At 48.2% G+C, this 14,578-nt stretch overlaps 1 protein-coding gene across 1 annotated transcript in view; it reads right to left on the reverse strand.

Annotated features, from left to right (window-relative positions):
* COL20A1 (collagen type XX alpha 1 chain) overlaps positions 1-9,648 on the reverse strand; it is a 48,261-nt gene extending 38,613 nt beyond the window's left edge. Inside the window, exons 1-8 of the mRNA XM_072879512.1 lie at positions 9,576-9,648; positions 6,986-7,096; positions 5,092-5,235; positions 4,692-4,850; positions 3,608-3,808; positions 2,199-2,354; positions 1,334-1,453; positions 996-1,160 (exon numbers count right to left, since the gene is read on the reverse strand). Coding sequence (XP_072735613.1) covers positions 996-1,160; positions 1,334-1,453; positions 2,199-2,354; positions 3,608-3,808; positions 4,692-4,850; positions 5,092-5,235; positions 6,986-7,096; positions 9,576-9,648 — 1,129 coding nt within the window. The remainder of the gene's footprint in view (positions 1-995; positions 1,161-1,333; positions 1,454-2,198; positions 2,355-3,607; positions 3,809-4,691; positions 4,851-5,091; positions 5,236-6,985; positions 7,097-9,575) is intronic.
* Positions 9,649-14,578: the final 4,930 nt, after the last annotated feature.

The raw sequence follows: 14,578 nt of genomic DNA on the forward strand, positions 1-14,578 counted from the left end.
CAGCATACAACTTATTTTGCTTCCCAGTGCTAGGCTCAAGGTCACCCTAGTATTGTCAAGCAGTAGCATTGCCAGATGGGGATCCCACCTGGTTTCTCAAGTCCAAGACCATTACCTCAACAGCTTTGCTAGCCTCCTTCCCCCTTGCTCTTGCAGTGAAAACCAAGGCGTTATTGAGATTAATACTGAGGTCCTGATGTCTAAGGACCAAACAATGTGATCTTCCTCTAACCAGAGAGGAAAGGCAAAGACCCCAGCCAGGAACAGATCTCCAAGTGATTTCAGGTACACAGTTATTAGTCTGTTGTGTCGCACAACTTACAGCTGAGGCTCAGCAGCTCCACTCGGTCCATGAAAGTAATCACAGTGCCAGCCACTTAGCTACATAACCCTATGCAATAAACCCTTGCTTGTGTCTTCCCAACATAATTTAGCACTTAAAGTTTTGGAGATTGCAATTTTAGGTGAGTTTTCTATGTAACTTTATTGCCCGTATATTAGTCTAGCAGACTTGTTTAGTCATCAAGGACAGAGCTGCTCAAGGCCATTTTATGTCTCATTATTGCTGCCAGATAGCAAAGAGCAGATCATGTTATTATTCAGAGAAATGGAAAGTTGTTAGCAGCAGTAATTATAAAGGAGGTCTCCTGCCCTCCCCAATACAATGTTCTCTTGCCTAATTCCACAGCTGAGAATATTGTTCTCACAGCACAGGTCTCTGAGGCTCGCAAAGGTCTTTATGGATAGGGGGTGTGAAATATCTCATGTGAATGAGTGTTTTTTCTAAACAAACAAAATCCCTTTTGAAGACATTGCCTGTGCTGAATAAATGAGTTAATTTTCATCTTAGCCACAGTGTAATGAGGTCTTACCCATTACCTTAGTTTTAAAGCATCAGATGCTCCTATCAAAGTTGAGGGAACATAACCTTCAGTTTGAAGAAGATCAAAAGTAGGTTGACTTAGTCCTACAGCTTATCGATGGCTGTGTCTTACCAATGGCAAATATCTCTATGCCCAGGTTTTTCAATGTCTGAGCAGCCAGGTTGGCATCATCCTGGGATTTTCCATCAGTCAGGAGTATTACCAACTTCTCAGCCTCCAGCCGGGCACCAGCATCTGGTTTCAGATTCTGCTCCAGGACGTGGGTCAGTGCCAGGCCTGGGGAGGAGCAGAGATGGATGGTGTGCTACAGCCTTGCAGACAACCCCCCCACCTTTACTCTTGTCTCTGCCCCCACTGGCTTTGGTCCCCATGGAGGTCATCCCATGGGAACAGCTTCCCCCTCTGCAGCTGCACAGATCATTTAGCAGAGACCTGAGAGCTGGAGTTACCTGTAAAGGTGTTGCCACCCTTGTACCGCAAACTCCTCACGGCCTCCAGGACCTGGTCCCTCGTAGAGTAAGCACTCAGATCCCACTCTGTGCGGGGATCGCTGCTGTACTGGGACAGCCCTGGGGAAGGCAAGAGCTATCAGCATCATGCAAGCCAAGGTAAGCTGCGAGAGGAAATTCGTTCTGGGGAGGCAGCATCAGGCTTGCCATGGGAGGATGACACAAAATAATGAATGGGACTGGGGGTGAGCAGATTTGGTTTCTAGCTCCTCTTCTCTTCATGGTCCTTGTCACGCAGACAGCAAGGTGGTGCCTCAGACCCCACTGGGTACAGTGGTACTCACCCCTGCAGTGGTGCTCTGAAGTATTCGATAAGGTCTCAGTGTTAATCAGGGTCAAACTAGTCGGCTGCAAGGAGTGGGAAGGATTTACACTGTTTTATTTCACGCACAACCTGGCCAGTGCCATCTGCTGGGGTTAGCATCACTCAGAACTGGAAGCAGCACGGTTCTTAGCTGAGCTCAAAGCAGCTCCAATGCAGCATTGCCACCACATCTGTCTGCGCAGCGGTGTGGAGGCTGAGCACCTCCTCAGAGGTAGGCAGCAAATCCCAAATGCGTCTCAGCATCAATGCCCGACCTGGTGCTGCCCAGAAGACATCGCTTCTGTTCACTGTGCAGCTATCTCTTACAGCCACTAGAGGCCAGAGCTTGCTACCAGATGGGAAAAGCTGTCAAGAGCAGCAAGCAGGACCCCACCCTAAAGGAATAAAAGCTCCTCAGAGGAGCACATAAGCACAGGAACAGAGACCAAGACCCCTTCGAGCACAGACTTCCCAAGGTCAGGAAACAGGAAAGTGTCCTACCTACTCTTATCTTGTCTTGGGCAATACTGAATGGGGAAATCAAATTGCTCAGAAACTCCTTAATGAGCTTGAAATTGTTGCGTCCGATGCTCCAGGATCCGTCCACAAGCAGGACGATATCAGTCATTGCAGATGTGTCACACTGAAACTGGGAACCTGGTGGGGGGATAAGGTTTGATATTGAGAGAAGCAATTGTAAAGGAGGAAAATCTGCTTCCGTTTTAAGATAAAAAGCAAATCTGCAGTGTAAGGCCTTGTCTGGGTGGTGGATTGGACCATCTGCCAGCCTGACGCATCCCATCATCTTGGGAAAACCACGTGGCTAAGGGTAACCCATCTCAGTACCAAGAAATTGAGTGGTGTGCAGCTGCATTTCTGCAAAGAATGGGTTAAAGCTGTCAGGAAGTGTGTGCCTAACCCAAGCGCTACTGTCTGCAAGCTGTCAGCTCCATTACATCTCAGCCCCAGCCCAGTGCTTCCCTTTTATCTAGCCTAAGTCTCCAAGAATTGCAGGTGATTACTTAATTCCATTCCATCACGAGATCCCCTGTGGGCTATAATTATTGCGTGGCTTTATATTAAATCCAATCTCCCCGTAAAAACCTGCTGGCATCACAGGCACTCAAGCCCTGCCTTTCTCCCCACCCCAGGCCTGCAGCTTAGCAGAGGATAAGATAGGGCATGTTGCTGATCGAATGCATCTTCCCCGAATATTTTTCGGATGGGGGATTTTCCATCTTTGGTGGAGGGAAATAGATGATCCCATCAAGATTCAGTGGGCTGCAAAGAGCTTACTTTCCTATCTCTTTTCACAGCCATGGATTCCTACTGGTCTCAAGGGACCAAATGAGGCTGCTCTGGCCAATCCCATTCCCACCACTTCAACAGTGCTGTGAGCCATCTGCCCTGCCGTGGTCTCAACTGGTGAATCTGAAAGATCATCATGGATCAGTTATCTGTGAAACACAAAGAACAAGTCCAGGAGGTGGAGAAGGTTGGGCAATGAACATCACTGATATGCTCCTCCCCTTCTGAAGGCTTGGGAAGGTCCATGGCTAGGGAGTCTGTTGAAGAATACAAACTCTTACATGGATATGTCAGAAGCAGGGGGGGGTGGCAACATGAATAAAGAGAATAGCGGCAAATCAATAAATTAAACCATCTGGAAGGAATTTTTGGCCTAGCTCCAGTTTGCCTTAAAATCTGTGATGTTCTGCAGATCTCCCAAACTTCTCCAGTGATTCCTGGCAGTTCTCCAAAGCATGACCTAGCAATTAAAAGCACTATCAGCAGCATTTGTACTCTTGAAAATCTTGGTGACAGAGAGTGGGATGGAAGGCTTGTATTCAACGAGCTTTAGGGAAAACAGTGGGGAAGAAGGAGCAAGACATATTTGAAACCCCTCTCACCTCGCCTCAATGAATCCTTTGTGGGTTTTTCTTTTCCTGGAGACTCTCGCTCCGAGTTTGCAGGAGCGCGCTGGGATGATCTCGTGGTTGTTGGTGTTGCTTCTGTCACGCTGGCCTCTGCGCTGGGCTGGTTTCTTGTGGTTTCTCCTGAGCCCTTTGGCTGAGTCCCCTTCTGCCTTTTCTTTTCAGCTCTGTCCTTTGCTGTGCTCCAAAGAAAAAAAACCCATTGTCCCTAGCTGTGTTATCCCCATGCAACCTGCTGCAGTTGTCAGCTGATTTCAGCCACATTTGACAGAGGCGTAGGGGGCTCAGAGAGGATAAAAGTCCTACAACCTTTTGCAAATAGGTAGTTAGATAGAGGAGACCATCTTCGTTCATGCCTCTCTGAGAGGGCTGCAAGCAGGCTCATGAGTTAATAATAATAATGTCAGTAACGGATGACATCAAAAGTTTGTCCTTCCCATTATCTTTGATGATGAAAAATAATGAATGTTTATAAAATATAAACGAGGGAAAACATACCGTGGCACCTGATACCCAGTGTACTCTCCAGATCTCAGCAATCTGTGACTCAGAAACATCCTGTGTTAGTGCCAGTCTTTTTGTATAATGGCCCTGATGGATCTTCCTTCCATCAACGTGCACAAGTGCTTTTTTGAACCTGTGCAAACCTTGTTGTTAGACACATGACAATCTATGCAGTTATATGCAGTCCTCAGCCACAGGGGAGAGCTCACACCTTCTTGTAGACCTTCTGCAGCCTAGGAAATCAGGCATCATTAGCCCCAGAGCTTTGGGAGCAGCTTGTTCTCAAAGGATCCGCTCTCAGTTGAAGGATTTGACTGTATCTGCTTAATTTGAATACCTGTCAGCCCCAGGAAGACAGGGATGTGCTTTGTCAGGCTTGACAGTTTGGCTGGCATGAGGGGCAAATATTTTTAGCTTGCTTACTGTGTTCTTGTAGTTCAGAGATGCACACAAGAGATGAGACTGGGCTAGCATGTCTCACTGAATGAACATCCCTGATAAAGCAGGGGTTGCTGGGGGAGGGTGCAAGTGGTTTTAGGGACAGCTGTGCACCCACCTGGCTGTGTCAAGACGGCATTCAGGGGTGGTGGGGTGGCCTCTGCCACCTCCCTGTGCTCAGCTGCTGAGGTTCCCAAAGAGGTGAGATTCTTTCCTGATGCAGCTCCTGAGTTTCTTCGGTTATTTCTAGTCTGGGATGCATTTTTTAGCTCCTCTACTGTAGGAAAACCAAAGACAGGGAGAGAGAGTCAGTCTAGACAGGTTTGTGAGTCACAGTCCGTCCTTCATCTCCTGGGTCTTCACCATCCCCCTTTCAAACCTTCCAACCAAGATAGTAACAGGCTCTGTGATTGCGGCATAGCCTACAGGGCATACTCTGGAGGATGAGCTCTTAGGAGCCACATCTCCAAGAGCCTCAGGAGCTCTCTGAATTGTAAAATGTAGCACTTTCCACTTACTCACAAATTTCCTCTTGGCAAACAGGGCTTCCTGGGAGCCGTTGAGCACATAGACCTGCAGCGTGTATTCCTTGGTAGGGCTCAGCCCCCCCACTGTGGCTTTGGGAGTTTTGGTTTTCAGCATGACTTCTTGCTCCGAGTCCCCTGAGGTGGGATGAAACCACAGGTCAGAGACTGTTAGAGCTTAAATTTAAGCTGACAAGTAGCAAAAGCGCCGCTGAAATGCAGGGAATGTCTGCCTAGGGACCTCAGTCGACTCCTATTTCTTTTTTAATTTTGTGGATCTCTGATTTTTACCCTTTTTCCCAATCCAGAGTTGAGAACGTTTGGGGTCTTTTTTAAATCTCTGATACATGCCCGAGATGGAAAACCAGTTCCCATCCAGCATTAGTGCAACTCTCACCAACTTCTTAGGAGTTGCTGAGCGAAAAGCTGGTCTTCAGAGGGTAAAGACTAGGCAATTACTAGTAGATACCGCTTATGAAACCATCCAACCAATTGATGTGCTTGATGTCATACGTGACAAAGTGAGGAAGTGGCTTGGTGTTTTTGGAGGTCATCACTGGCACTTGGGACGCCTCTTACTTATCCCAGCCACTCTCCCTGTGCCGTCTCTGCAAGCCCCGTCTCTCCCAAGGGCAGCTGCTTTCTGCAGGGAGACAGCTCATTTCTGGGGCCGGCACTGCCTCCAGACCCCTCCAGCCATGTCTTGTGGTGGCGGGACCTGTCCTGGGGCTGTGATACCTCGATCAGCCAGGAACTGAGGCATTTCTATGCTGGCACGGCATTGAGCAGATGAAGCAAGGCAGCTCTGCAAAGCAGCAGCCAACGCTGCATCACTGTTTCTGTGCTACACAAAACAAAGGGAGAGAGGCAAACTAGCTCCCTAAAATCCTCTGATTAAGAAAGGTCTACAAACTTTAAATTATGGAGATGGATGCATTTCTGACCCCGCCATCCATGTGCTCATGCCTAGGGCTGGAGACGGAGCTCCCCAGCCTACGCAGAGGGAAAGCCTCAGGCATGTGCCGGGAGCGCCGCCGGCGGGGATTCCCTGCATTCCCGGGATGCTCATCGCTCTCCACCGAGCTGAGGCCCAGGGAGGAGCAGGGCAGGGAAGGAATGAGAAACCTTCTGCTCCAGCTTGGGAAACAGGTGGGGGCTGAGCTAAAAGCGGGTGGATGATCACAAGAGCTCTGCCGCACGCACTCCTGCCTGGCAGCTCCCTTCTCTGGCTCGCTGGGAGAGCGGCGGCGACTGAAAACCAAATGCCAGACAAGACTAAGGTTGCCTCCAATTGCTCCCCACCAAGGGATGTCATGTTCTTCCAACACCACCAGTTTAAGCATCCGAAGTCAGGGAAAGCTGGAGCTCGGCTGGGGCAGGGAGCCAGGGGGCTCAGCCCCACACACATACAGGGTCAAGGACTTCCCATCCCATGTCCCTGCAGGTGGGGGGAGAGCTGGGAGCTCCCACAGAAGACCCAGACAATGAACCTTTCCTCATCTTTTTTCTCACACAGTCCCAAAGAGCAACACTTTCTGGCTAAGGCTTTCCTCTAAGGGAAGAGGGATGAATTTCATCTCCCTCTTGTGAATGAGTGATAGAGGGACTGTGCCTGCACTGACGTGGCACTACGGACTGCTCTCATGGTGCCCAGAAAAGCTTCTTGTCTGTACCGTGTGTACAGCCCAGTGGAAAGTTTTGATCTGGGTAATCAAGACTTGAAACCAGAACAACCAGCAGGTAATTCCCTCTGCCTTACCTCTATCACCTTAAGTCTAAATAATGCTCTTACTTAACTCCTGTTGTCCACCAGTCAAAAGGTGGAGCTCAGTCCCTCACTCATACACAAATCTCTGCTGGGTTTGACATCCAACGCATTAGCACATACCTGCCATGGGCTTTACCCGAACTTTGTAGCCATTGATGTTCCCTTCGGTCTCTTTCCATTTCATTTGGAGCCTGTCTTCTGAAAGGACAGTGAGTTTCAGCCGGCCTGACCCTGGGGAGGAGGAGACATGTCCAGGCTGTTACAGATGCAGTTCCTCCCTCTGTATACGCACCACAAAACACCACATATGCCGTCTCCTCTACGGACACGGGAACAGTTGCAGTGCAGAGGAAACCTTCACCATCCCATGCGAGTCCTCAGCATCCCCTGACGCTGCACAGCAACTCCTGCAGTCCTCCTGCACCTCTGCCAGGAAACCTACCCAAAGTCACTGCAAATCTGTAGCCTCCACCCTATGTGAAGAGGAGTTTTCAGGTGCTCAAATGAGACCTCAATATATACTGCTGCAAAGAGGGAAAACAGCCTGCCATAGAGCTGAGGGCTTTCTCTGCACCCCTCGCATCTTGGAGGGCTCTCCCAGGAGTTTTCATGCAGAATGTTTTGTTTCAGCAAGTGTGTTTAGTGCAAACATCTGAAACGGGAGGGCAAGAAATAGGTAAAAGGGCCCAGTGAGGCTCTTCAATAGGCTTGGGATGCTGAGAAATAAAGAAATTCCCAAGGTGATGGATCCCATACTTTCTGCAGAAAGATCATTTCAGAGGCAGCTCCAAGGAACAGCTGGGTTTAGAAAGAAAAGGAAAAAAAAAAAAGAAGGAAAAAAAAAAGAAAACCTGATAAAGTGTAAATAACAGTTCCGGCAAGACCATAACTCATGGGCACCAGCTTGTATCAGCTTGCTGCAGGGAGCAGCAAACTAAATGACTAATCCTGAGGAAAAATATAATATCACACAAGGAGGTAAAAAGAAGAAAGAGACATTCCCTTGTCATCTCCAGATTTCACAGATACCTTTTAAACCCCAGCTAGATGTCTGAACTCATGTGTCACTCTTTGAATCAATGATTCCTTGGTAAAACATAGCTGTACTGTTGTACAAACGTCACCGGATGAAACTTTTTCACTTGACTGGATACAGGATGGCAACTCAGCAGATTTATCTCCCCTCCTTCCTGACACTGTACCTACAGCTGCCTTTCCTGCAGGCTGCCCTAACTTGCAATGAGTGAGCGCTTTCTTTGCCTGCACATTATAAGCATCTGCACTCAAATGCCCACCCTCATTTGCAGTTGTTACCGATCTCTTTCCCTTTACCATAACTCATAAAAAAAGCTTAGGGTGACCTGGAGTGTCCAGCTCAGTGCTGGCAAACTGTGTGTTGCACGGGACTCCTCAGGTCCCTAATCTGGTCTTGCATCACATCCAGACATCTCCTGACATCTGTGCCATGAAGTCACAGCCCAGGAAAGCAGTGAGAGCTGGCAGTGAGGACTTGCTTGTCTCAGCCCAACATCTGTGCCTTAACCTTTCCTCATGGAGACTTCCTGCGGGCTGCCCAACAAGCAGATAACTATTTTGGGGAAACAAAGCTCAGATTCACATCTCACCCCAGGCAAATCTGAAGGGCAAGAAAGAAAACATGGGGAAGAGGGGTGAGGGGCAAAATAAAATCCCAGAATCATGCCTAAGAGAAATGGTAAAAGATCATGGAACAATGAAGGGAATTCATAGTTAGATTAAACATGGAGCTGTCTTCTTTTGGCCAAGTGTGGTCCAGCTCCTCAGCCATCACTCTAGGAGCTGGGAAGCTAAAAAGGCAAGAATGTCCCCAGACAGATCAGAAAGGACAGCATCCTCTAAAGCGCCATTATGTGCTGGATGCAAATGAACCCCAGTGCCATGAAAGCTCCACTGTTTCCCTGCCCTGTGTTGGATATGTGCTATTTGATGCTGTAACCTTGATCTCCAGCTGATAGGGAGTTAAGCCCAGATTTAACTGCAGAGGCTGGTCTGGAAGGTATTCTGAAGTGCCATCAACTCTCTAGAAACCTTTGTGCTGACCACTTCCATAGAAGGTTCAAATATAATATAAAGGCGGATCTTCAACATCAGAAAGGCTATGGTGAGGTGCTATAAGTATTTTCTGATTATTTATGGTACTACGGGAGCCCTAGATGTTACAGGAGGAATGCACCTCATGTGCTTTCTTACCCAGATGTTGCACCACATATCACCATATACGTCCAAAGCAACAGTTTCAGCATGCAGGACAGATGCAGTGACTAACAGAAGCAACACCGCTTTTTCTTCCAATTTCTCAAGTTCCATTTGCAGATCACATAAGCACCCTTCATTGCTTGTACAGGCTGAAATGCATTCCTGGTGCGAGGGAGCGGCATGCTGAACTGCGGCTGGTGATGAGGACAGGCTTTGCAGGGTGGGGAGGGATCGAGACACTCTCCCCACACGGGCCCCCTTATCTCCTGGTGCTCTTCATGTGTGGGAACGGGCTGTTTGGAGCCTCACCAACAGGCAGCAGAGCACAGCAGCCCTCTGAAACCCTGCGTATGATGGGAACGTCCCTCACATGAGGTGACACTGCCAACGGGAAGGGCTCGGGCTGGGCAAGTGAACCCAGGTGACAGCCAAACCGTAGGGAATTGCACAGAGCAAGGGCAGGAGGGCTCCTTACCTTGGCCCACTCGTCCCCAGACATGGCTCGCCACAGGCAGGCAGGCAAAAAAGAAACAAGTGTGAATCAGCATGGTGACCAGGACCTACGAGAAGGCAAACATGAGGAAGGAGAATTAAAAGTTACATTTCACCATGAGAATACCCAAGTTTTTTGCAGTCCTCAGTTAAGGGACTACAAGCTGAGATACAGCTCTATACATCACTGACAGTGCTGAAAGAGTGGATGGAGAAGCACATACTGAATTTTCCTGCAAATCCTATATATTATTTTACATTCTTGGTCTCTCCAATACAATGCCTAAATGGAGTTTATACACCTGATGGGGAGCAGGCTTTGGCCCAGTACTCCTCTCAGCCTGCTTGGTCCTGGAGATGGGCACTGCCCTCTTGGTAGGACGATCTCAACAGTGGTACAATACGTGCTGGGTTCTGCTCTGATCACAGAAATAAGCAACATTGGCCAAATCACTGGACAAACATAGATTCCAGAACAACTTCTGTTTTAAATAATACAGAAGTAATTCTTTCCAATTATCCTGACCAAAATCAATATAAGTATACAAACATACAGCATCTTTCTCATGCCCCTGCAATGCACGCACTGATCATAAGGGGAAAAGCATTTAGAGGAGCACTCTTTGGCCGACAAGCTCCTTACACCACAGATTTAATGACCCTGCAGTCGCTGTGATAAAGCAATGATGCAGAAGGAGGGATACCACAGACCTAGCTGAATTTATATCTCAACAGTTTAGAAACAAGGGTTTTATTTCTTACTTCTTCGTGGTGGAGTTCCCGAGAAGTTACATTCACGACTTGTTGGGATAGTCTTGTTTTAACTTGTTCACCTGAACAACACTGAAAATAGATGCAGTTACAGACTTAACCATGGCAGAGATCAGTTTGACTTAGAAGTAACCTCTGCAGCATTGCCAAATCTGGCTAGCTAAGGACAACCAGCCTACAGCCCACGGACATTGAGCACCTTCAGTTACCGTTGCTGGCCTGGACTTCAGTTTTATTCAGTTTGGGTCAGAAATGTCAGGTCAGCATAAAACCACCCCGATGGAAACAGTGCCTCCCCCTCGTCTCAGTCGCAAAATACCGGGTTTAAAACACATGCTGTTGGCCTTTTGCAACGCATCATTGGCATCTGTCATTTTTGTGTTACACATTTCAGCCTTATTGCTTTTGGCAGAAGCAGACCATACACAAGTTTCCTCCACCGCCGTCTGCAGTGACATTTCACTTCTGTTCATTTTGATGGACAGGTATTTAAAGGCTCCTGGCAAATGCCTATTTCCCCTCAAATACGTCAGCTTTTTAGAGATTTCAAGGAAAAATAAATATGCACGTGAATGACCCAGCCATGATCTCCTGGGGTTTAAATAAGTTCTAAATTGCTGTAAGAATGAATAGAAAAATATGCAAGTTCTAACAGGGAGATGTTAACAACCCTACTCAGTCTGTGATTTTTTTTTTTTGATTGAAGATCAGGTTATACAGAACAACTGTGGTGTAACTGAAGCCCTTAGCCATGGGCAACACTTGCTTTTTTCTCCAACTAATAAAATGAAGTCATAGCTTATAAAAAACAGCAAACATTTTACAGGTGGGTTTCAGGAATCTGACTGTCACCTCAAGAAAAGCAAAGCCTGCCCTGGCTGCAGAGGTACATGTGCCGAACAACAGCAAGACGACTGCATTTTTGAAAAATTCCCTGAATCAAAAGTTCATTTGTGCCATTTTGCAATGCCACTAAACTGCTCTTGATTTTCTTGCAACTTCCCCGTGGCTGTGCTGGCAAATGGGGTGCCAAACTCTGGCAAAAGCACTGGATGGTGTATGATCTTTTCATGCTAAGCAGGGTTATACAGGATCCGAATTCCAGTGAAATAAACACACAGGCTTCTCCAGCCTGCACTGAACCGGGCTTACTGCAGGGTCCGATTCAGCCAGGAGCTTCCACCCTGATGTGTCAGTAAGGATGAGTTCAGTGTTAACCCAGGTTGTCCCCCGGGCATGGATCTTTACTGCGACTAAAGCAAGGAGCAGGGACTTCATCTCTTCTTCCTAGCTCAGAGGCAGACCCATCACTATTTTGCTTCTTTGCTAACTTCCATTTTCCTACCTGTAAAGCAGGAATAACAAATGCACCTGTTTGAAGGGTGGAAGATACAGGGCTGGAGGAGCTCTCTCTTCCCCACCCTGCTGAGGTCCTGCTCCGCAGGTTACCTGCTGGACCCCAAGCCCCCACTGGGTCTCCATGGTCCCTTCCCATCCATTTCTGCCCTTGCTGGTGCCACCATCCTGCCAGGCTGAGCTGCGGACCCCAGGGACGGAGGGGACCACAGTGACATCAGCCCGCTGGCAGGCAGACAGCCTCCGGCACGCCAATGCCTCTCTCCTGTTACTTGCCCAGGGAAGGAATTTGGAGACAGCAACACATGGAGCATGTGGCATTTCCAGGGCCTGGAAAATGGGGGGGGGGGACGACACTGCTTCCCACTTGCCCCAGCTGTGTGCTCAGAGGGGATTTGGAGGTTAAGGCAGTCAGAGATCCCCTTATTTGTACAGGAAATTTTAAAAGTAGTTGCTTTAATTAAAGAAAAAATAATTCTATGCAAAAAAAAAAAAATCCCTGCCACATGTTTAAATCAGCACAACTAAAAGTGGGGATCTGCGGGCACTGTGAATTATTTCCACCCTCCACAGCTGCAGTTTGGGGACATTTCCATCGTTTCTCATCCCAGAGGGTATCACCATCTCTGCACAGAAGTGCTGGCAGAAGCAATGTCACCTCGTGGGCCGCTCACTGCCGGACACATGAGCAGCGGCAGGGACAGCCCTGCAGAAGAGACCAGCGACCTGCCCGAGGTAGCCAGCTGCAGGGAGTAAATCTGTCCCACACTCCCCCAGTGCTTTGCTAGTTAAAGGACCAAAACCAGATTTAAAAGCCCACGTTCATCAACCCCTTTCTGTTTTCTCACAGAAATCACCTGTATTTCAGTTCCACTATTGAACAAAAATTCTCAATTATCCCAGCACCAGTCTCAAAAAAGTAAGGCACAAGTTCCACTTCTAGGCTGAGCCTTGGCAGCTCCCCACAGCCCGGGCAGGCTTAGTAACATCGGCTTGATGCAGACCACACCTCCAGGTGGGAAAAACCCACCCAGACAGCTGCTATTGCTAACAAACCCTTCCAAGTACTGTCCTCTCCAGCAGCAATTTCCCGCAGGTTTTATACTATTAACCACAAACTAGAAGGAAAAGAAACCAAACCAACAAACAAAGTGCATTTCTTACAGCCATCACTCCAAAAGAATTGCTAATTCCTGGCAATATTTAGATCTGACCTGCAGCAAATGTGAGTCTTGAAGCTACTTCACCATAAGAGGTGAGACCTGCCACCCCTGTGCAGCATCAGCACCCGAGCTGAGCTGCACCAGCTCCAAGTTTCCCAGACAGCAAAACCCTGCAGAAGTTCCCTGCACCGCCGATACCCACGCACGCCCCAAAACAACACATCCCCTCCTCGGCATCCCTGCGAACCGAGCCCCAAAGGGGAATGAGCCACAGACCTCTGTGGAGCGGCGCAGCTTTCCCTGGAGTCAGCCGGGAGGTGCGACAAATCCAGCTACATTCTTAAATTGTGGGAGAAGCAGCCCTGGCGCCTCGTCTGCTCCTCGGTGTGATTAGAGATTTCGATTCCCAGACGTCAGGAGGGATAAGGAAGGGGAGGGAGAGCAGGGGGAGAGGGACAGCGATTCCCCCACCTCCCTCTCACCACGCAGCGGAGAGCACTGCTTGGCCCCTACGTGCAGCTCAGTAAAGCGCGCATGAAAAGCAAGAGACTGCTTCTATGAAAAACAGTAACTAGCTTTTAGGGGTTTTGCTAACTAAATATATGTCTAGGAAGCTGCACGCTGATTTCCTAAAGCGCAGCAACAAGTTGTGGCTCCCGCCCACTGTCAGACTCCCAGGGATGAAGTCATTCACATCCCATTACATATTTTTGAGAGTCCGGCGTTCGCACTGAAGGCAAATTGCATTGCATTTGTTTAAGGAAATTAAGCACATCTGTAAGTTTTGCAAGGCCAGAGGCTGAATCACAAACTGGAGCTCGACGGTGCTGCAGACTTCCCAGCTGTGGGATACAGCCCTGACCTCCACCGGCATGTGGTCCCCAGCCCCAGGAGCGCCTGGGAGAGCCGTCCAGCTCCGCGCCAAAACTTTTTCGGAAAGATTTTGTCCTCGTTGCCAGGAATGGAACAACTGACAGTGGCATTTCTCATTACAAATGGAGGCCAGATTTTCAGCTGCATCGCTGGGGACTGTCAGCATCAGTCTCCCGTTGCAACAGAGCGAGCTGCAGGAAACTCGCAATTGCCATTCTATAGGAAACACAGGCACCTTTGAAAGTGTCAACTCAGATAGGAAAAAAAAAAAAAAAAATCACAGTTTTTAAATATTTGTGCACTGTGCACAAATATTTGTGCACTAAAGAAACATTTGGTAGTTCATTGCCATTTTGCTTTATAGTCCAGTATTTAAAAACATCAGAATATACAGACCAAAGGATAACATCAAAAGCAATCACTTAAATCTTAAGACAAAACACGGAGCATTTGGTAGTCTGTGCAGAGAGAGTTGTCACTGCCCTACACGTAAATACCACAAATTACCTCTTCTGTAATTCCTACTGGATTTCAGTAGTTGCTCAGATTTGCTACATTTTAAAACTAGAGGGAGGTGAAAAAGGAAAGAGCACAGATCTCCTGCACTTCACTTTCAGGGAATTCAGATCCAGAGCTAAAATTTGTGCCGTTTATGTCAGAAAAATCTGGAGCTGCTTCCAGTGCTTATGTTCAGGTCGTTGCTTTCTGGCCTACCTTTCCCAAGGTGCCCACAAAATGCTGTGGTCTCCTGACTTTGACTTTAGTTCGAGCCCAACGCTCTGGATTAAAACTTGGGGCCACCACAGATACCCAAGCCCTCCCT

This window comes from Ciconia boyciana, chromosome 14 (genome assembly GCF_034638445.1).
Source record: "Ciconia boyciana chromosome 14, ASM3463844v1, whole genome shotgun sequence".
Lineage (NCBI taxonomy): Eukaryota > Metazoa > Chordata > Aves > Ciconiiformes > Ciconiidae > Ciconia > Ciconia boyciana.